We start from the raw sequence: 19,671 nt of genomic DNA on the forward strand, positions 1-19,671 counted from the left end.
CCCAGGCACTTCTTAACCCACCAGTTCAGTTCAGTTGCTCAGTTGTGTCCGACTCTTATCCATACAAGGATCCAATCTACACAAACAGCATGGACGTAGGCTCTTTTTCTTGCTATAAAACTACACACGCACAGGGTAGGGACTCAAACATGCTAGGTTTTTCTCTACACCGCTGTATCCCCCAACTTCTAGCGCAGCGCCAGGCACCCAACAGGCGTCCGTTTATAGAGTGGCTATTTGATAACTGCGACCCGGGCCGCCCCTTCTTCCCCCTAAAACACTCACTTTCTCTAGTCGCTGCCGGACGCCCGGGGCAAAGCCCAAGGGATCCGCGAGCGCGCCAGGCCTGCTCCGCCGACTCCGCTCCCTGCGCGGGGCTGCAGTTACTATGGAAACGGCGGGAAATAACAACTCCGTTCCCGCTGGGATGAGGGAGGCCCGCAGAGGCAACGGCTGCGGGAGGAACAGCAGGAGCGACGCGCGGCCCCCGGCGAGTTCACCGCGGTGCCAGCCGAGCCGCAGCGCCGTGCCCCTGTTCCACCCCCACCCGCACCCCGCCGCCGTGTGTCGGTAGGTACCCGGGGCGCGGGCGCCTCCCGGGGACCCCCCCCCCACCCCACCTTGGGACTTGATTGCGCGCTCCTGTTCGCAGTGTTCAAAGGATGCCCACGGGAGCTTCGCTGGGGGCGGTGCAGGTCTTGGCTGCGGGAGGGGCGGGGGCGAGGGGTCTCGGACGCTCGACTCTCCTCTCTCAGTGCACTTTAGGCATTTATCTCCCAGCGAAGAAAAAGCTGGGCAGCTTCAGCGCAAACCCTAATTACTTGATTTCGGGAAGAAACAGGAGATTGAGAAGTGGGAGCCAGGAACGAAGTTTCAGCATATTTATAATTATATAGTTGGTGCATGTGTTGTGTGTTCCCACCTCTCTCCCACCCGGGCGCACGCAGTCTGCCTGTTTCCCGCCCCTGGCGCAGCTCCGGTGCAGAGGTGGTTACACCTCGATTCCGCCGGTAGCGAGAGAAACAGGTGTGCGCGCGCACGGCGCAGGTCTGATTGGTGGTGCAGACTCGGGTGAGCTACTCGGACGTGCCCGGTGAGTCCTGCAGCGGCAGGGTGTCCGCCCGGTGGACGCCGGGCGCACGCGGGTGCCTCGCGGTCGCCCGCGGGCTTGTCTGTTTCGCGTTCGTTTCAGGACGCGACCCCGCGCCGCGCGTGTGCGGTGAGGCCGCTGGGGCAGCCGCGGTGCCTCCCCCCGGAGAAGCCAGCCGCGCGGGCGTCCCGAGGGGAAGATGAGTCGCACCAGTGCCAGGTCCGGGCACCTGTCGCAGCCGGTCGTGAAGAGCGTGCTGGTGTACCGCAACGGGGACCCCTTCTTCACGGGCCGCCGCGTCGTCTTCCACGAGAAGAAGGTGTCCAGCTTCGACGTCTTCCTCAAGGAGGTGACGGGCGGCGTGCGGGCGCCCTTCGGAGCGGTTCGGAACATCTACACCCCGCGGACCGGGCACCGCATCTGGAAGCTAGACCAGATCCAGAGCGGGGGCAACTACGTGGCCGGGGGCCAGGAAGCCTTCAAGAAACTCAAGTGAGTCGGTCTTACCCCGCCGCGCATCGTTTCAGGGGGCGATCGGTGGGTTCAGGGGCGGTGGCTGTGCGAATTGATGGCCCTCCAAGCTCCTGCTGCAGTTGCATTCGAGGTTGAAAGCGTGGTTGGAGAAGAAAGCTCACTTAGGGAGCAGTAGGAACAGACTTTAAAGGTGTGATGATGGATGAGAATCTTAAAAAAAAAAAAAAAAGTATTCAATGACTAGCTATTTGGAAAGACTAGCACAAATGTCATGTTAGATATTTCGCATTTCCCGTTCTTTTTCTCTTTCTACTTTTTATCTTGGGACCTATCATTTTATTTTTAATTTTTTTTTATTTTTCAGTGGGTTTTGTCATACATTAATATGTATTTTTAATTTTGATTGCAGTATAGTTGATTTACAGTGTGGGAATCTATCGATTTAGTTGAAATAATGATTCCTTAAAAATGACTCAGAAAAACTGGATACTGAAATGTCACCAGTGGAGAAAGTGTTCTCTGCGTGTTCTCCTCACTGTGGAAATTCTTTAGATTTCCATTCCGAGTAGAACTGGCCATGCCCCACTTTGTGTGACCCCCCCCTTCCTCCCACCACCTGCACATTAAGGCCATTGCTTGATGCTTGGAAAAGTTTACTGGCTTACTGTATTTGTTTGCAAGCCTGTCACCAGATGGTTGATGGTTAAATCTTGAAGGACAGGAGTCGTTAGTGATGCCTGTCCCCAGTTCCTGGCTGGGAGCTCACTTATTGTGGGTGTTCAGTGCGTTAGCAAACTGTGCCTTTGGTCTGTGAAGGGAACAGAGATAAGACACAACTTGTTCTTTTGGAGGTCACAATCTAACAGGAGATAGATTATGTGCACACCAGTAATTTTAATGCAAAGTACAAAGGGATGAGGGCAGTTAGAAAAGTAAAATTATATGGGGGTTGAGAAAAATTATTCCTTGTGGGGGTGGGTACTAGGGGACAGGTAGAATTTAATATTCCTTGTTTTTTTTTTTTAAAGTTTTACTGAGGTAGATTTCACATAACATCAACCACAGTGGTTTTAGTATATTCATAGAGTTTTGCAACCATCACCGCAAACTAATGTTAGAACATCTCCATCACTTCCTGAAGAAACCCTGTACCTTCCTAATTTCCCCTTCTCCCCTTCCTCTGGTAACCACTGATCAGTAGTGGTTAGTTTCTCTGTCTCTATGGATTTGTCTATCCTGGGCATTTTATGTACAGACAGACCTTGGAGATATTGCATGTTCTATTTCAGACCACTGCAGTAAAGTCAGTATTGCAATACAGCCAGTCACAGGAGTTTTTTGGTTTACCAGTATATATAAAAGTTGTGTTTAAACTATACTGCAGTCTGTTATGTGTACATTATATCTAAAAAAAGTACATGCCTCATTTAAAAAATATTTTATTGCTCAAAAATGCTAACCATTATCTGAGCTTTTAGCAGGTCGTAGTAGTAACATCAAAGATCGCTGATCACAGATCACCATAACAAATACACTAATATGACAAGTGTGTAATATTGTGAAAATTGCCAGAATGTGACACAGAGACCTGAATTGAGCAAATGCTATTGGAAAAATGGCACTGATAGGCTCGCTTTATTCAGGGTGGCCACAAACTTGATTCAATTTGTAGAAAAACACAATATCAGTTAAGTGCAATGAAGCAAGGTCTGCCTGTAAAAGTCATATGTGACTTTGTGTGTTTCTGTCTTCCTTCACTTAGGAAGGAAGTGAAGTATCATGTTTTAAAGGCTCGTCATGCTGTAGTATGTATCACTACTTTCTTCTTTTCCTGACTGAATAATATTCTGTAATATGGCTATTGCACATTTTGTTATCCTTGAATCAGTTGATGGATATTTGGCTATTATGGATAACGCTGCTATGAACAGTTGTGCATAAGTTTTCATTTCTCTTGGGTATATACCTGGGAGTGGAATTGCTGGATTATATGATAACTCTGTAGTTAACCCCCCCCCCCATAGTTTTTAATGTATTTTAATTAAAATTCACCTTGGGCCTCAGGATGGCCAAAAAATCTTTACCATAAAATCTGCACTTGTGAATTCTGGTTTTAACTATATAGAACTATTTCCCTAAATATCACTAAATTTGTGTAATATACTTCCTTATGTGTTTGTTTAGGTTGAGTTCTAAGTGTTCTGATTTTTGTTATGCCAGATATATTTATGAGAGGTGAGGGATGTATTTGACTTTAATTTCCCATCTCTGAAACCTCCTTTAGTATGCTTTGTCTAGCTTTCTTAGGAAAGCACTAAATGAAACTATGCTTCAAAGAAACCTAGAACTTAAAACTGAGAATCAGGAGACTTGAGACTGAGCTGTTTATTAGCTCTGCATCCTTGTGCATTTCAGTTAATAATCCTTGTGAGTTATCAGTTTCCTAACACAGAAAAGGAACATAGCCATTCCTACCTCGCAGGATTATTGTAGAAAATAAATGCTATGGATGTGAAGGTGTTTTGTGAGCACCAAAGTGTTATAAGAAGGCAAAGCATCTCTGTGTCCAGTCCCTTTCATGATATACTTCATTAATTTTTAAAGTTAAATAACTTTCATATAAAGCAATTTCATGGGGGTGGGAACCTGCTTCAGAATCTATTAACAGCTCAAAATTCCAGGCTCACTTTAATAATAATTCATATTCTCTTTTGTTTATTTAGCATTACCAACTCAAAAGATAAAAACAGGTACAGTTTCAAACCAAATAGAAAGTGCACTTCAAATCATTCTTCACACACACACACACGCACATATAGATATAATGAGATTTACATGGCTGTTTTTGCGTTTCACTCACACACAAAAACCCCAAGTTTGTTATAACAGTGTCCATGGTTTGTTTTCCATGCTAACAGATGAATAGTTTATTTATTTGTGTTAAAGTGGTAGTATCTATGGTTATAATGATAGAAGCCAGGAAGATTTAAATGCTGAATATATTTGTTGAATATACAACTAGCAGTTATCAGTTTATATAACAAATTAGGAAACTGGCAGAACAAAGGAAAATCCAAACATATTGAGGGTAATTCATGTCAGGTAGACCCTGAATGATGCTGGGGAAGATAGCAATGGTGGAAAATATTTTTCAAATGAAAATGATCAACTTTCTTCTTGAATATCTTTTACTCATATTTCTTCTAAAATTTTTGAAACCATGATTAAACTTCAGGTAGCTATCAAACTATTTATTCTCTAGAAGAGACATCTAGAGATTGTTACTTTCCCCAAAGTTTTCCTTATGCATTTTGGGAAGTTGATCCTACTGCATTAGTCTGGTGGATCTGAGATGACTTTCCCACACATGACAGTTAGAATGTGTTGTAATTTTGTCAGAAACCAGTCCCTGAAGATTTCCAAAAGACCCATTATATGCTAAACAGAGGGAGAATTTGCACTGTCTTATGCAAGTAATAACTGTTTATGTAAGGGAAATAGATGATAATTTCTAGAGGCATGATTGGCTGAAGCATTCTATCCAAAAAAACAACAAAATGAAACGTAGCCAAAATTAATTCTGATATAAATTTTTTGGGGGTGTCTTAGCAATTGTAGTAGTTGAGGTAGAGAGTGTATCTTTCTATGGTTGTAAATTAAATGCTAGATTTACATTTATTTTTAATATTAGAATATTTATTTAGCACCTTCTGTGTATGAAGCACAAGGGGACCAAATCACAGTGATGGATATATAGCTTGAAAGTTGACAAAGGTATAAAGTTTTTAGGTTGTGCTTACGCTATAGCTAAAGAATGATCAGTAGTTAATGTATATAGCAAATAGTAATGGAATAATAGGGGTCTCCAGAGGTTAACTAGTTCACCCATCTGTCTCTTAGCTGAACCAGAGCGTAAACCATCCCACATGGCTGAGCATTTCTGGATCATTAAAGTGCTCTCCTAGGGAAAAAGCTTTCTCAGCCTTTCACAGTTGTTACTCTAATGCATAGCATCTGTACAACTCTCTTTGGCCTAAAGTCTGTGATGCATAGAACCATTAAGGAGCTTTATACACAAACTGCTCTGTATTGAAATTGATATAAAAATGAGAAATAATGTATATGCAGTAAGTAGCTAACCATTGTGGGGAAAAATGTTCCACAATAATACTATGTATCTCTAAGGCTTCAATTTCATTCAGGGTAGAGTAGACATGTGTCAGCTCTGAAAGCTATTCCTGTGACTCTTATGGCTTTAAATTAGTAGCTATTGACTTTTTTGCTTTTGGCTTAAGCATTTCCTATGGCTTGCTTTGTTTTTTAATAATTTTTAAAAATAAATTTACACAACTGATTCAAAAGTAATGAAAATAACCCTTATTCTTTTTATTCCCCCTAGTTACTTGGACATAGGAGAAATCAAGAAAAGACCAATGGAAGCTGTGAGTACAGAGGTAATGCAAATAATAGTAACAGCGCCAATTTGCGTTTCTCACGCTGTTGTCGTAGAGATTTGAATGGCATTCTGATCATAAGAGATGAATTGTCTAATGTGTATAAATAGGACATTATATGTTTTAAGGCAAAGATAACCATTCCTTTGGGTCATTAGTGGAAACAAACAGGCTGAGTAGTTGTCCTCAGACGTATAGGAAAAGATACAACTTCCCTTATTCTTCCATTATCTAGCTGTGTATTCTCTCCATTTCCTCTTATACTGTGTTTATGCCCAGCAGGATCATATAGGTCTCTCTAGAAAAAAACACAGAGGAAAATATTTTAATTGTGCAGTATTTTTAATAACATGAGGTTAAATTCATTATTTAAATAATTTGCGAGAAGAGGTGGTGATCCCAGACATCGTTTAAATAATTAATGTTGTTTGTACTTTTGATTTTCAACATGTGAAATAAGTTGACCCAATGTGTGAGAAGCTGACACAATGTGTGAAAAGTTGAACATGAACGTGATAAGATTTATAGCTTAAATTAGACAAAAACAGAAAATTTCCAGGCGGTACTTGTGTTACTGATAGAGAATGACCAATGGTTAAAATCTATAGCAAGTAGTAAAAAAAGACATTAGGAAATTAGTTCTGGATATAATTATTTTTGAAGGCCACACAACTGGTTGAAGGAAGTCACCTTGCTTGAGGTTGGTGACTAAAGCCAACTTTCTGCAATAGAATTTAAAATGTGTGAATTCCTAAAAAAGTAGGAGTGTATATTTATTCTGGATTCTAGAGCCTTTGATGAAGACATTATGCCTGACAAATTGCAAGAGGTGTGCAAAAAATTTTGGGAATATACTTAAAAAAATATTAACCTTAGCAGAAGAAGCATTCACAGGGACTCTGTAGTTGATTTATTATTTGGTAATTGTTCTTCCACTTTGGAGCAGTAACTATTGATTTCTCTTTGGGCCAGTGCCCAGGCTACACAGACAGGGTTTTGATTTATGAATACACATGTTACATGTGACAAACCCACCTCTTACCTCCAACTAGATGTTAGCATCTCTCCCTGTTCCGGAACACTACATCTCTCCCGCTTTACTTCTTACTGGTGATACCCACCCCTTCTTATGTCCTCTAACTTCATGGGATATGTGGAGTCTTTCACTTCTCCATCCTTACCCACACAGTCTTGCAAAGGGGAGCCAAAAAAGAGACATTTTGAGGATGCAAAGGAGATGGGAGGAAGAGGTGAGAAACTGTATGTGACCTTCAGCACTTTCCCTCAACTACCCAAGCCCCACTCTCCCTCTTTTGTTTCCTCCCCCCAATCTTTGCTTCCCTTGTTGGTCAGCTGGGAAAGAATCCACCTGCAATGTGAGAGACCTGGGTTCAATCCCTGGGTTGGGAAGATCACTCCAGTATTCTGGCCTGGAGAATTCCATGGACTGTATAGTCCATAGGGTCGCAAAGAGTTGGACATGACTGAGCCATTTGCACAATCTTTTCTCCCAGTTTGAACAGTGTTTTCACTTCCCTCACTTTGCATTTCTACTCTTTTTTTTTGGCCTCACCTTTGCTTGGCAAGCCAGATCTTAGTTTCCCACAAAGGAGGAAACCTGTGCTCCTGAAGTGGAAGCTCGGAGTCTTAAGCACTGGATCACCAGGGAAGTTCTATGCATTTCCAGTCTTGATCTTCACAGAGACCCTCATCCGCAATGTCCACACCGTGACCACACTCAAAGCCTGCTTTGAGCCAAGGAACCCTTGCTTTCATTGTCAGAAAGGGAGAGTTTGGGATTCTTGGCATCCAAAATGGGGATGCTGAATGCATTTCCCAATAGAGATCTCACTTTCACTGTTGGTTCTGCAGCCTTTTTGCGGCTGTTTTAGGTGGAGCACAAGTCAGAGAAGCTTTCATGGGCTGCAGTGAGAACCTCACTTTAGTCTGTGAAATTCTCACTGGGCAGAAATACCTCTCTTTTTTTTCTGCAAGTGATTTGCCATCAAACTTATAGAGTTCAACAAGTTTATGAGTTAGGGGATGATCTAGGTTCAAATTCTGAGAACAAACTTGACAATCTGGCCTTTCACAAGTATAGATTCTATTTTCTCTATCTAAGGTGGTGCTTTCCTTTCGACATTTGTGTCTATTGAGAAAGGCGAGCACACCTGTTAAAAACCTGTTGATAACCACCACTCTTTGGAGTAAGGTAACACATCTTCACCCCACTCCAGTACTCTCGCCTGGAAAATCCCATGGGCAGAGGAGCCTGGTAGGCTGCAGTCCATGAGGTCGCCAAGAGTCGGACACGTCTGAGCGACTTTACTTTCACTTTTCACTTTCATGCACTGGAGAAGGAAATGGCAACCCACTCCAGTGCTCTTGCCTGGAGAATCTCAGGGACGGGGGAGCCTGGTGGGCTGCCGTCTGTGGGGTCGCACAGAGTCGGACACGACGGAAGGGACTTAGCAGCAGCAGCACATCTTCAATCGCAGAGAGGGACTCAGAGATAACTTTGAAGTGGGAACATGAATACATGAATTGGAGAGTTTAGAGTTGTTTCAGGGAAGAAATTTCAGTGCAGTAGTAGCACAAACAATGTTTATTCAAAGATGTTTCAACGTAAAGAGTGAGTAAAACTAACTTACTCATCAAAATTGGGGGCATTTCCCTCAAATCTGACGTATTTCATATTGTTTAAGTTTTTGGTGTTGAGGCTGCATGATAAAAGTCATGGCATTAAGGTAGATGATTCCATTTTTCTAACTGCTTAAAACATATTAATTTTAGTTCTTCTCAGTGCTTTCCAGGTGGTTCAGTGGTAAAGAATCCACATGCCAATACAGGACATGCAGGTTCCATCCCTGGGTCAGGAAGATCCCCTGGAGGAGGAAATGGCAACCCACTCTCCAGTATTCTTGCCTGGAGAATCCCATGGACGGAGGAGCCTGGTGGGCTACAGTCTATGGGGTTGCAAAAGAGTCAGACTCAACTTAGTAACTGAACAACAACTACAAGAACAACAACAACAACATGTTATAGCAGAAGGACCTTCACAGTTTTGTAGAATGTGTGGCCTTGGGTCCCAGCTGTGGTGCCTAGATTTTCACATGTGGAAGGAAACCCAGCCAATGGGTGCTAGGAGTCAGTAGCATTCCTCCCCTCCTCCCAGAACACCAGAGTCCATAATACGATTTGGTTGTTCGTTAGATGGTTAATAATTTAGACGCGATGGTATCCACTTGCTGACCCCAAGTCACGAAGTGAGTCATGCCACCTTGATGTCCTTGGTGGCAGAAACCGCCATTACTTTTCTGTTCCATGAGGCTCACTGTTGAAAAGACACTAGAAGGACATCTAGTCCTTCTCTGTTCCCGTGTCATCAGGACAGAAAAAGGCAGAACTCTAATGGATCCATTCCACTAACCTGAAAGAAGTATGTGGTCTTATTTGGCCAACACTTTTAGTAGCAGGAGGAAAGGAGAGAAAGCAGGAGGATGGATGGAGAAGAAAAGGAGATGGGAAAAAGAAAAAACAAAAAGGTGGCTGGTGGTTTGCACCTGCTCCAGAGGTGGGCAGCGCTGTGGGTTCTGAGCCAATGTCCTTTCCTTTCCCCTCTACACACAGCTCTTGCTTTTACTAACAGCCAGCTCAAGAGATCTTCTAGGCTCTCCTTGGATTCCTGACTCTATTCCCTTGTCATTGTGTTGAGCTGTATTTTCATCTTTCTTACCACTTTCCCTGTATCTGTGGTTTTAATGAAGACTGTTCTCATCTTCTGACCTTGGTGTTCATCGCTTTATTTATGTCCTCCCAATCCTCTCTTGGCTTCCTTTCCCCTCTGCTCTCTGCCCGGTTTTAGATCTCGTTCTATGCTTCCATGTTCCAGCTTCCCCCTTGCCTCTGTCAGGGAAGCAAGCAGTCTGCGGAGCCCTCCGGTCTCCTGCACTGGAGCCTCTGGCCTGCATGTGGACACCTTTCCTTTTCCTTACCAGCCCACATTGTCCTTTTACCCTTTTGCCTTAACTGAAGGAGGTTCTTGTTTTTCTACTTTATCCACTTAGCTTTCACGTGATCGCATTCCCATACTGTGCAGCATGGTAGGCAGAGGGCGGGGGAGCAAGATTAACAGGACATACATAACCTCTTACGTCCAAGAAATTTACAGTTTTGCTGAAAAGACGGATATATGAATATTTCCAGTACTGCGTACTAAGCGATTCAGGCGTCCAACCCTGTTTGTGTTCAACTGTTTATTTCCAGTGCTTTCAACTATCAGGTGGCAACAAAGTCATCCGTGAACTCATCAAAGGAAAGCTTCCTTCTTTGACTGGGAGCTGCAGATGCTACCAGCCGGCTCCTGCATGTTGCCTCCATATAGTGAATCCTTTAGATGATGACATTCTTCAATAGTTATTTAGGGTCCAAAATCTTTTTCACTGTGTAAGAGGCCCTGAAACACATTCTCTACAGAGGAGACAAGCAGACAGCATGCAGAGCACTTAGGAGCTGTGACTCCCCAGGTGTAAAATGAGTACTTTTAGGAGTTTGGAGTCTAGAGGATGAGATAGGGAAGTAAATCAGTTATTATTATTGAGGGCACATGTGCTGGGCTGGAAGGATGTTTAGAGGACTTTAAAAGGGTGGATGGGTTTACATAATCCATAATCCATTGGTTTATGTGTTAGCCAGTTTTGAAACGGTTTCAAATATCTTTCATTTTTGGCCCACTTCTCTTAGCTTAAGGTTTTGAGAATGTCCCTTTCTCCTCCTTGATTAAGGAGGATAATTTAATATTTATATCTGTATAGGGATCAAAGCCTGTCTCTATGATAGAAATAGTGAAAATCAACTGGATAGAAAAGCAACAAAGGCAGCCTTGCCATGAGTCAGGCTCGGAGGACAGATACATAACAGGTCAGCTGCCTGCACTGTAGCCCTCCAGACTCCTCGGTCCATAGGATTCTCCAGGCAGGAATCCTGGAGTGGGTTGCCATGCCCTCCTCCAGGGGATCTTCCCAACCCAGGGATCAAACCCAGGTCTCCTGCCTTGCAAGTGGATTCTTTACCGTCTGAGCCACTAAGGAAGCCCAAGAGTACTGGAGTGGCTAGCCTATCCCTTCACCAGAGAATCTTGCAGGCAGATTCTTTACCAGCTGAGCTCCCAGGGAAGCCCACAGTTAACAGAGAAGATTGCTTCTTCCAGTCATGCGGTTGCTGTAAGATTCCCTAAGGGCCTCCCTTCCTGTGATTACTGCATTCTTGCGGATGACACTTGAGACTTGCTGTACTGATCCGTATTTTACTGGACATCTTTATTTTTTGGCCAGGCCACACAGCTTGCGGGATCTTAGTTCCTTGACCAGGGGTTGAACTCTGGTCAGTGGGAGTTGCTGGAGATGAACCCACAGCAGTGAAAGCAGCAAGTCCTAACTGCTGGATTGCCAGGGAATTCCCTACTGGGCATCTTAAATTTCTAAACAGTCCTCACTTCATAACAGCCCCTAATTAATCCCCACTTGTAACTTCACCTCTAAACTGCCCACAGTCCAGAAGTGAGTCCTCTAGTCTCACCTTGGAATCCTCCACTGAGAACCCAAACCTTAGGAGAGATGATTCCCTCCTTTTTCTTTCTCAGTGTCATTCTGTGACTTCTCCAAGGGCCATCCCTCACTGCACCAAATCAACAAATCTGATTTTGTCCGAGTACGGATTTGTTCCTGTTTCTGATAGTCTTCACCTGATGAGGCTTTAACACATGCATACAATCTGAGCTGCCGCTTGGATTGTAGTCTCTCCCAGACCCCATGGGAGGTCTGCTCATTCTGTATAAGACCTAGTATTAAGAGGCTGGTGTGTGTGTTCATTGCTGTGTCGTGTCCAGCTCTTTGCGACTCCATGAACTATAGCCCGCCAGGCTCCTGTGTCCATGGAATTCTCCAGGCAAGAGTACTGGAGTGGGTTGCCGTTTTCTTCTCCAAGAGATCTTCCTGACACAGGGATCAAACTCAGGTCTCCCACATTGTGGGCAGATTCTTTGCTGTTTGAGCTACCAGGCGTCTCTAACAGGCTGGTAGTAGTTTCAATTCTCTATAGCTTTGAACATGCCTTATCATAGTTAAGGGAGATATCTGTTCGCCTTGTGTGCCTGATGATTCTGTGTTTCATGTATGAGTGGGGTGTCTCAAATAATTTACAAGTCTTCATGGCCACTATCTAGTTTTTCAGGGATAAAATTAGTTTATAGTTAAACCTTTGTGTATTTATTGCCTCTTAGAATCTGCTGCGTATGTGCTCAGTCGTGATTGTAGCCTGCCAGGCTCCTCTCTCCATGGAATTCTCCAGGCAAAAATACTAGCGTGGGTTGCGATTTTCTTCTTTAACGTCTCTGGTGTACATTTCTTGTCTCTAGTATACTTTGAAACTGTATTGAATGAATGCCATTCACTTAACAAGGATTTATTGTGAGCCTGCTGTGAGCCAGGTGGACTATGTGTTTGTCACCCGAGAACCAAATGACGTGGCCCCTGTCCTCATGGAGTTGACTGCTCTTTAGCCGTCCTTGCTTGTCATGCCTTACTTTTAACTCTCCCAGCGTTGATCTTTGCTGCAGAACTTGTGGATTTCTTTAGTGCATAACCCCACATTTTAAGGGCTAAACAGTTTTTGAAGGAAAATCAGTGCTCTGTTTGGTTTTCTTCTCCATTTGCTGCTCCTCCTCACTTGCTAGTGGAGAGCCAGTCATAGGTGCAGTGACAGCTAACAGAGAGAGCTGGTCAGGTCTCACCATCTTCAAAGTGACCCCTCCATGATGAAGTGTGCTCTCAGCAGTTGGGAGAACTGCTATCTTAAGCAGAAACCTTCAGATTAAGATCCGAAGACACTAATGAATGATCTCAAGGAGTGGAAGCTTCCTCTTCGAATAAGCATCCTATTGGATCCTCTTGAATACCCTTCTTTCATGTTAGATTTTCATCTATGGAGAAGTTTTTCTTCTTTGTGGAGGGGAGTGCTGCAGAAGAAACTTGGAGAGGAGGAAACAAAGGAAGTGAGGTTTTAAAACCTCAAAACTTGACCTGGTCTGGAAAGTTTGTGGGAGCATGTGTTGTCCTTCGGGTCAGTCGCTCCAGTGAATGTCTTTAAGATTTTGAATATCATTATTAAAACTTCACATTTCAATTTAATCATTAGGCATCATTTCCAATAAAACATACTATGAGGTTTGCTACTTAAAGGCTTTGGGTTGGGAATGGGTTTCTAGACATCAAATCAAGTGTAATTATTAACCTTACTGTGGGAAAGCTTGGGATTCTGTGGTTTAACTCACTAATCTTTAGCCTGGGAATTTTGGGTTCAAAGAGGGGACTATGAAATAGTTAAACTCCTAAATGTTTCTCTCTTTAACTTGGGGAAAGATTTCCAGATTATGTTAGTCAAGTTTACTAATTTATCAAAACATCAAAGAAAATGAAACCCACTTTTGTGAGTTCTTCCAACAGTAATTGAAGCCCCTTTCCAATCTTTTATTTTACATCTTCCCCATCTCTCTAATGTAACTGCAGAGTAAGAAGTACTCTTTTAAGGACAGCCAGTTCACATCAGTGGTCATGGCGATTCCAAGGTGACTATGACCTTGCTCAGACTCTAGGAAGACAGAATTTTCTGTTAAAGAACAACTGACATATTTCATTTTTCTTTCACACTTTCCTGTCTTTTTTCTTGGTACTGAATTGTGTGGGGGGGAGGGGACATGGGGAATAAGAAGAAGAAACAGAAGTGTTTGTGTCAACCTAGAAAATGTTGATCTAATGAAAAATATCTATTAGTAACTTTAATCAGCTCTGATTAAAAGTTAGAGGCTGGGGTCTTAATTTTTCCATTAAACATATGCCGTGGGATTGTTCCATATATCTTGCATTCTCTGCTTGGCATTTAGGTATGATTTAAAATGTCTATGAAATTGGAAGACATACATATTAAAGCATGTTTATATTTTTTATTTATAGTAATAAGCTGCTCTAAGAAAAGACAGACATTTAACCAGAAAACATTTGTAAAATGATTATCAGCCTTTTAATAAAAAATATGAAAAGTTTATCGAGTAAAATAGTTAAATTGCTAGCTAATTGTGACTATTTTAAAAAAATCACTTAATCGAAGTATTGAAATACTCTCAATAAGACATTTCATTTACCCCCAAGATAAAGTCCTTTTGGCAATACCTACAGCATCCCCTGTGGAACAGAGAAGAACATCTTGTTCTTATGATGCTTGAGATTTGGAAACACAGAAGATGAATTTTTAGGCATATGTATTATAATTTGAAGTTCTGCCAAGGTATACCAAACTTTTCATTGATGGATACCATGCACCTACTAGAAAATCAATACTTAGGTTCATACTTTAGGGTAATTGTAATGAGTTTATTGCATTTTCTCATGAGTCAAAGGGACAATTCATGATGGAAGTGTGATTATTTCCATGTGGTAGGAATAAGAAAATGTAACCAAATAGCAAGTATAGCCAAAGAAGACAAATTGTGCTCAGCCATTTATTGAATGCTGCTCAAGTATGCTTTCACATTGAGAATATTTATCAAGAGCCTGCTGAATGCCAGGCAGTGGGCTGGATTCTAGCCACGTTAAGACACTGAGGATGTGCCAATCAGAAATGGCAACAAGGTAATTGTCATTGGAAGAGACTTGAAAAGAGTTTTGAAAATGTATAGAAGGGTGGAAAAGTAAAAACTAACGGTTGTTAATCCGAAGAAAGACAGCTATTTATTTAGACCTAATTAATAATTAGCTTCAATGCTTATGAAGAATGTGGTGACTAGATCTTTTCCATCACAGCTGGGTACCCCCCAAAAAAGGGGGGGGGGACAAAATTAAGCTGTGGTGTGAAGTTTGAAGAATTTTGGTCAGATTGAAAGAAAGATGTTAAAAAATTGGTAAAAGTTAGTAGACATTTATTGAAAGAATGTGTCTTGTCTCTTTTTCATCTATTTTAAAATATAAACCCATTCTTTCCTTTGGCCGGCACCTTTCAGTTGTATACCACGATGATAGGGGTGAACCGAGGCTGCCCTCTCACCTAAGGTTTGGTGGGGCAGGTGGCTATTAAGAGTCTTCCTGGGAAGCCCAGGTTGTCCACTCCCTCATGGACACAATTTGAATTGTCACCTTCTGTCATGATCTCTCAAGTTTCAGAGAGTTCTTTGGGGTCAATAAGCAGGTGGTGCTGTGATTTGCTGGAGCTTTCAGTCAGAAATTTTAAAAAGCAAGAAAACCTGAGGCCACACCATGGGAGTAGAGGGTTTGGAGAAGATTCCTGTTTTGGAGTGTGGTTTTTGTGTTTATAACTAGAGTTAGCCTAGTATCCTGACAGATATAACAACCATCCAAAGAGATGTTTCTGTTTTCTTCCACACATGGTACATCCAGAGAAGAAAACCCGAGAGAGTGTTGTGTTAAAGGAATATAGGAAGTGCAGCTCAGAGGAATCGGTCCTAAGAAGTTAAGCATATGAGGTCACCTATGGTGATGCCTCCATTTTTGATTAGGATGTAGAAACTTGTCAGTTTAAATTATATTTCTCTTTAATTCAGAACAGATTTGTATGTGTGTGTGTGTTCTTAATCTTTTTTAAAAATTAATTTATTTTTGGCTGTGCTAATAAATGGCAGTCCACTCCAGTATTCTTGCCTAGAGAGTCCTGTGGACGGAGGAGCCTGCTGGGCTGCCGTCTATGGGGTTGCACAGAGTCGGACACGACTGAAATGATTTAGCATGCATGCATACTTTGGAGAAAGAAATGGCAACCCACTCCAATATTCATGCCTGGAGAATCCCAGGGACGGAGGAGCCTGGTGGGCTGCCATCTATGGGGTCACACACAGTCGGACACAACTGAAGCGACTTAGCAACAGCAGCAGCAGGTTTCATTGCTGGGCAAGCTTTCTCTAGTTTAGGGAAGTGGGGGATACCCTCTCCCTGGCGGTGCACAGGCTTGTCATTGCAGTGGCTTCTCTTTTTGAGCACAGCCTCTAGGCACACGGACTTCAGTATTTGTAGCGTGTGGGCTTGGTAGTTGCAGCTACCAAGTTGATCTACCTTGGTAGATCACAGGCTCAGTAGTTGTGATGCGTGGACTTAGTTGCTCTGAGGCTTGTGGAATCTTCCTGGATCAGGGGTCAAGCCCGTGTCCGCTGCATTGACAGGTGGCTTCTTATCCTCTGTGTCACCAGGCAAGTCCTGGGTTTAATCTTAAATGCCTAACTTGTGGAAACTTTGTTTCAAAGACCCAGAGTAGCACAGGGCAGCGATAAGTCCTTGGACCTTTCCTAGTGGAGCGACATGGTGAGCACACTGTGCTGATGAAGCCAGGAACTCGGACCCCACGGTCCCCTCTCAATTCCATTAGGTCCTCGGCCCTAGATTGTCCCCCAGATATCCAGCTGTCACCTCAAGTCTGCCATTGGTTAAAGCATAGGTCAGAATATATGTGAGATTTAGCTTACATCTGTCACCATATTGGAGATCAACTAGAAAGGTCTGTGTCCGCAGGTAAGATGCTAATCTTATCTTTATGTACACAACAAAGCATATTTCACTGTACTTGAAAATGGATGGATGGAGGATATAAGGCAGTTTTTTAAAAGTTAGGGTGATTTGTTTGCATTTGGTTGATTACAACATGAAGAATAAAGATGTATGTAGCTTGGTCAACAATGAAAATTCCCGTTTATTATTGTGAAAGACTCCAAAGCAGCCAGCCAGAGCTAGCTCAGATGTCATCCCATGATTACATAGTTTGGATGTTTGGTTTGTTGAAAGAAGCTTGATTTCAGTCCACCTGTTAGCTGGGGCTAAAACTAGATGGTGAGGGCCTGTGGGAGAGTGAAAACTAAATGGACGCAGTGTATTTGCAATGTCTAATGTTTAACGTGGGACCTTTCTCTCTAGGAAATTTCTAGTGGCAGTCAGTCCTGATGCTTTGTGTTTTTTTCCTCCCTTTCTGGCAGGATTTTTGAGTTTCAAAGATTTATGAACCTCCATGCCTATCTTTACTATTTCAAATTATATAATGCAATGTAACCAGGCTGCCAACTTTTAGCAATATTTATGAAAGGAGTCATCGAAAGTTACCCAAGCTGTGTTTTGTAAATTACAAGCTGATTGATAAAATGCCATAGTCACAGCTTGTTTTTCTAGAACTGAACAGATAACTCAATTTCCAGTACTGTGAGTTTTGTGTTAGCTTGCTTGGGATCTCCCACAAATGAATTTAAAAAAAAATGATTTTCAGTATCAAATTAAAAATTATATATATATATTTACCATAACAAAGAGATTTTTTGTATGACCTTTGCAAATGTAACTGATTCCTCATGAACTGTCAATTGGCTAATATTTAAATTAGTCAAATAGTATATGGAAATTGGATTGAATTAGCTTTCCTCTAGCTGGCACTTCTAATCAGGTTGCTTTCCCTTGTGTTAATCCTACTTCAATTATTTTATCAATAATATTAACATCGTCTGCTCTTCTTGCCTATTATCTAAACATGCATACATAGATATGTGTATAATGAAGTACAGGCAATGTGATTTGTCACAGGTTTTTCAGCATTTTTACTTATAAACTCTTATTTATTCCTAAACTTTCTTCCTCTCTTCTGCTTTCCTAATTCACTTGCTTGTATAGAACCATATTCATATTATAGTTGCCTGATTAGGAATTTCTTTTTCTCTGGTTTATGGTGTCAAGTTAGTGGAGTTGTGTGCATCAAATTTGGTGTCAAGAGAATATGTCCAATGCTTATTATAAATGAATTTATCCTAGAAAGGCAGTCTTGTTTATGTCTGCATTGTTATCTGTACCAATGTCAGTTTAGCTTGTGTCCCAGGCCCCATGGGATTACTCCGAGTATATAGACAGAATTATAAAATCATAATGGCAGTCTTTCTACTCCATCTAAATGATCCTAAAGGATTATGTTAATAGAAGAAGGCTTTGTTTGTGGAGTCTGGAGAAGGGGAGTCTGGCAATGAGTTGCTCTATGTCTCTCTCTTATTTTAGTCCTTGCATGTGGGAGGGTATGGAGCTCAATGGAATGACACTAATCACAAAGTTATGGCTCTCACTTTTTTTTTTTAAACTTGGAATTGGCTTTTATTTTTTTATTTTTGACCTCACCAAATGGCAGTTCCCCGACCAGGGCTTGAACTCCTGCTCCCTGGGATTGGAACCCCAGAGTCTTAACCACTGGATCACCAGGAAGTCCCAGCTCTCACTTTTTGATAATAAAAAAATTAATATCACAGATTTTTGTCATCAAAAAAGTTCTGACCATTGATTTATGTGCCTGGCATCATGCTAATTGGACTTACAACAGCAAAGAAGTCAGACAAGGCCACAGGCTTCATGAAGCTTGAGTAGTGGAGAAGACAGATTGGCAAGCAAGCGCTTGTAATGACATCTGCTGGATGGAAGAGGGTGGAAGGGGCAGGGTGCTGGAGCGGCAGCTTCCATTGGGAATCCTCAGAGCTTCCAGGAAGAAATGACATTTGAGACCTAAAAGAGATGAGTAGATGTCAGCTAGGCAAACAGAGGGAGGAAGAGTATTCCCGGCAGTGGGAATAGCTTATGTGAATGTCTGCAGATGAGAGATTATGGCACATTTGGAAAACTTACACATGTTCACTTGGCTGAAGCATGGGATGGAAGGGTAGGAGAGGAGATGTATGAGCCAAAGAGACTTAGCAAGTAGAGAGAGACCAAGTCATAAAGGTTTTTAAAAGGAGTTTTGACTTTCTCCTCAAACCAATTGGAAGTTGTTGATGGGGTGTCAGCAGGGAATTGATATGATCACTTTTACTGCCACAGCAAGGTTGGGGGTCAGGATGGGGATGAATGTGGTACTCATGATGGGCGAGGCTGTTGAGATGGTGGAAGGGTCAGAGTCGAGAGACAGGACTGTGATTGGTTGGATGTGGGGTAAGGAGGAGAGATGAGTTGGATGCTTCTTGGGTTTCTGGTTCAGGCAACTGCATAGATGGTAATTTCCCTTCACTGAGATGGGGGAATGGTTGTTTTTTGGTAACACTGACAGTCAGACAATTTGAGGTATTAACTGTTTGAAGACCGAGCCAACATAAATGATGGAGGATGCACCAAACCAGAACTCCTTGTGAGTGTGAACGTGTGTGTATTTTTCTTTACTGTGTGCTTGGTAGTGTTCTTCTTGTTTAGTTGCTAAGTCATGTACAACTTTTTTGGAACCCCATGGACCTTGGCCTACCAGGCTCCACTGATTTCCCAGGCAAGGATACTGGAGTGGGTTGCCTATTCCTTCTATAGGGGATCTTCCAAACCCAGAGATTGAACCTAAGTCTCCTGAATTGACAGGTGAATTCTTTACCACTGAGTCACCTGGGAAGCCCTAGTAGAGTTCTAGATGCTATATAAAAATTATCTAATTTAATCTTCACAGCAACCCTATGAAGTAGGGATTGTTATTATTCCCATTTTGTGGAGGAAGAAATTGATGACTGAGACATGGTCTTATAGAGCTCACAGTCAAGAGGGACTGTGAGTAAATATATTGTGTTAGTGCAAAGGGAAGCATTTCTTATTGAGTTAACAGAAT

General features: G+C 42.3%; 1 protein-coding gene and 1 long non-coding RNA gene across 3 annotated transcripts in view; both read left to right on the top strand.

Moving 5' to 3' along the window:
- Nucleotides 1–19,671, top strand: part of LOC136151348 (uncharacterized) — a 1,173,899-nt gene that overhangs the window by 9,635 nt on the left and 1,144,593 nt on the right. The gene's annotated exons all lie outside the window — the stretch shown is intronic.
- Nucleotides 1,055–19,671, top strand: part of DCDC2 (doublecortin domain containing 2) — a 144,196-nt gene continuing 125,579 nt past the window's right edge. The window contains exons 1-2 of one of the 2 annotated variants that reach the window (XM_065912389.1): nt 1,055–1,582; nt 5,964–6,006. In XM_065912389.1, coding sequence (XP_065768461.1) covers nt 1,290–1,582; nt 5,964–6,006 — 336 coding nt within the window. In that variant the 5' untranslated portion in view covers nt 1,055–1,289. Of the gene's footprint in view, nt 1,583–5,963; nt 6,019–19,671 lie in introns of both variants that reach the window. The other variant, XM_065912387.1, reaches the window with a different exon arrangement.

This window comes from Muntiacus reevesi, chromosome 20, assembly GCF_963930625.1.
Source record: "Muntiacus reevesi chromosome 20, mMunRee1.1, whole genome shotgun sequence".
NCBI classification, from domain to species: domain Eukaryota; kingdom Metazoa; phylum Chordata; class Mammalia; order Artiodactyla; family Cervidae; genus Muntiacus; species Muntiacus reevesi.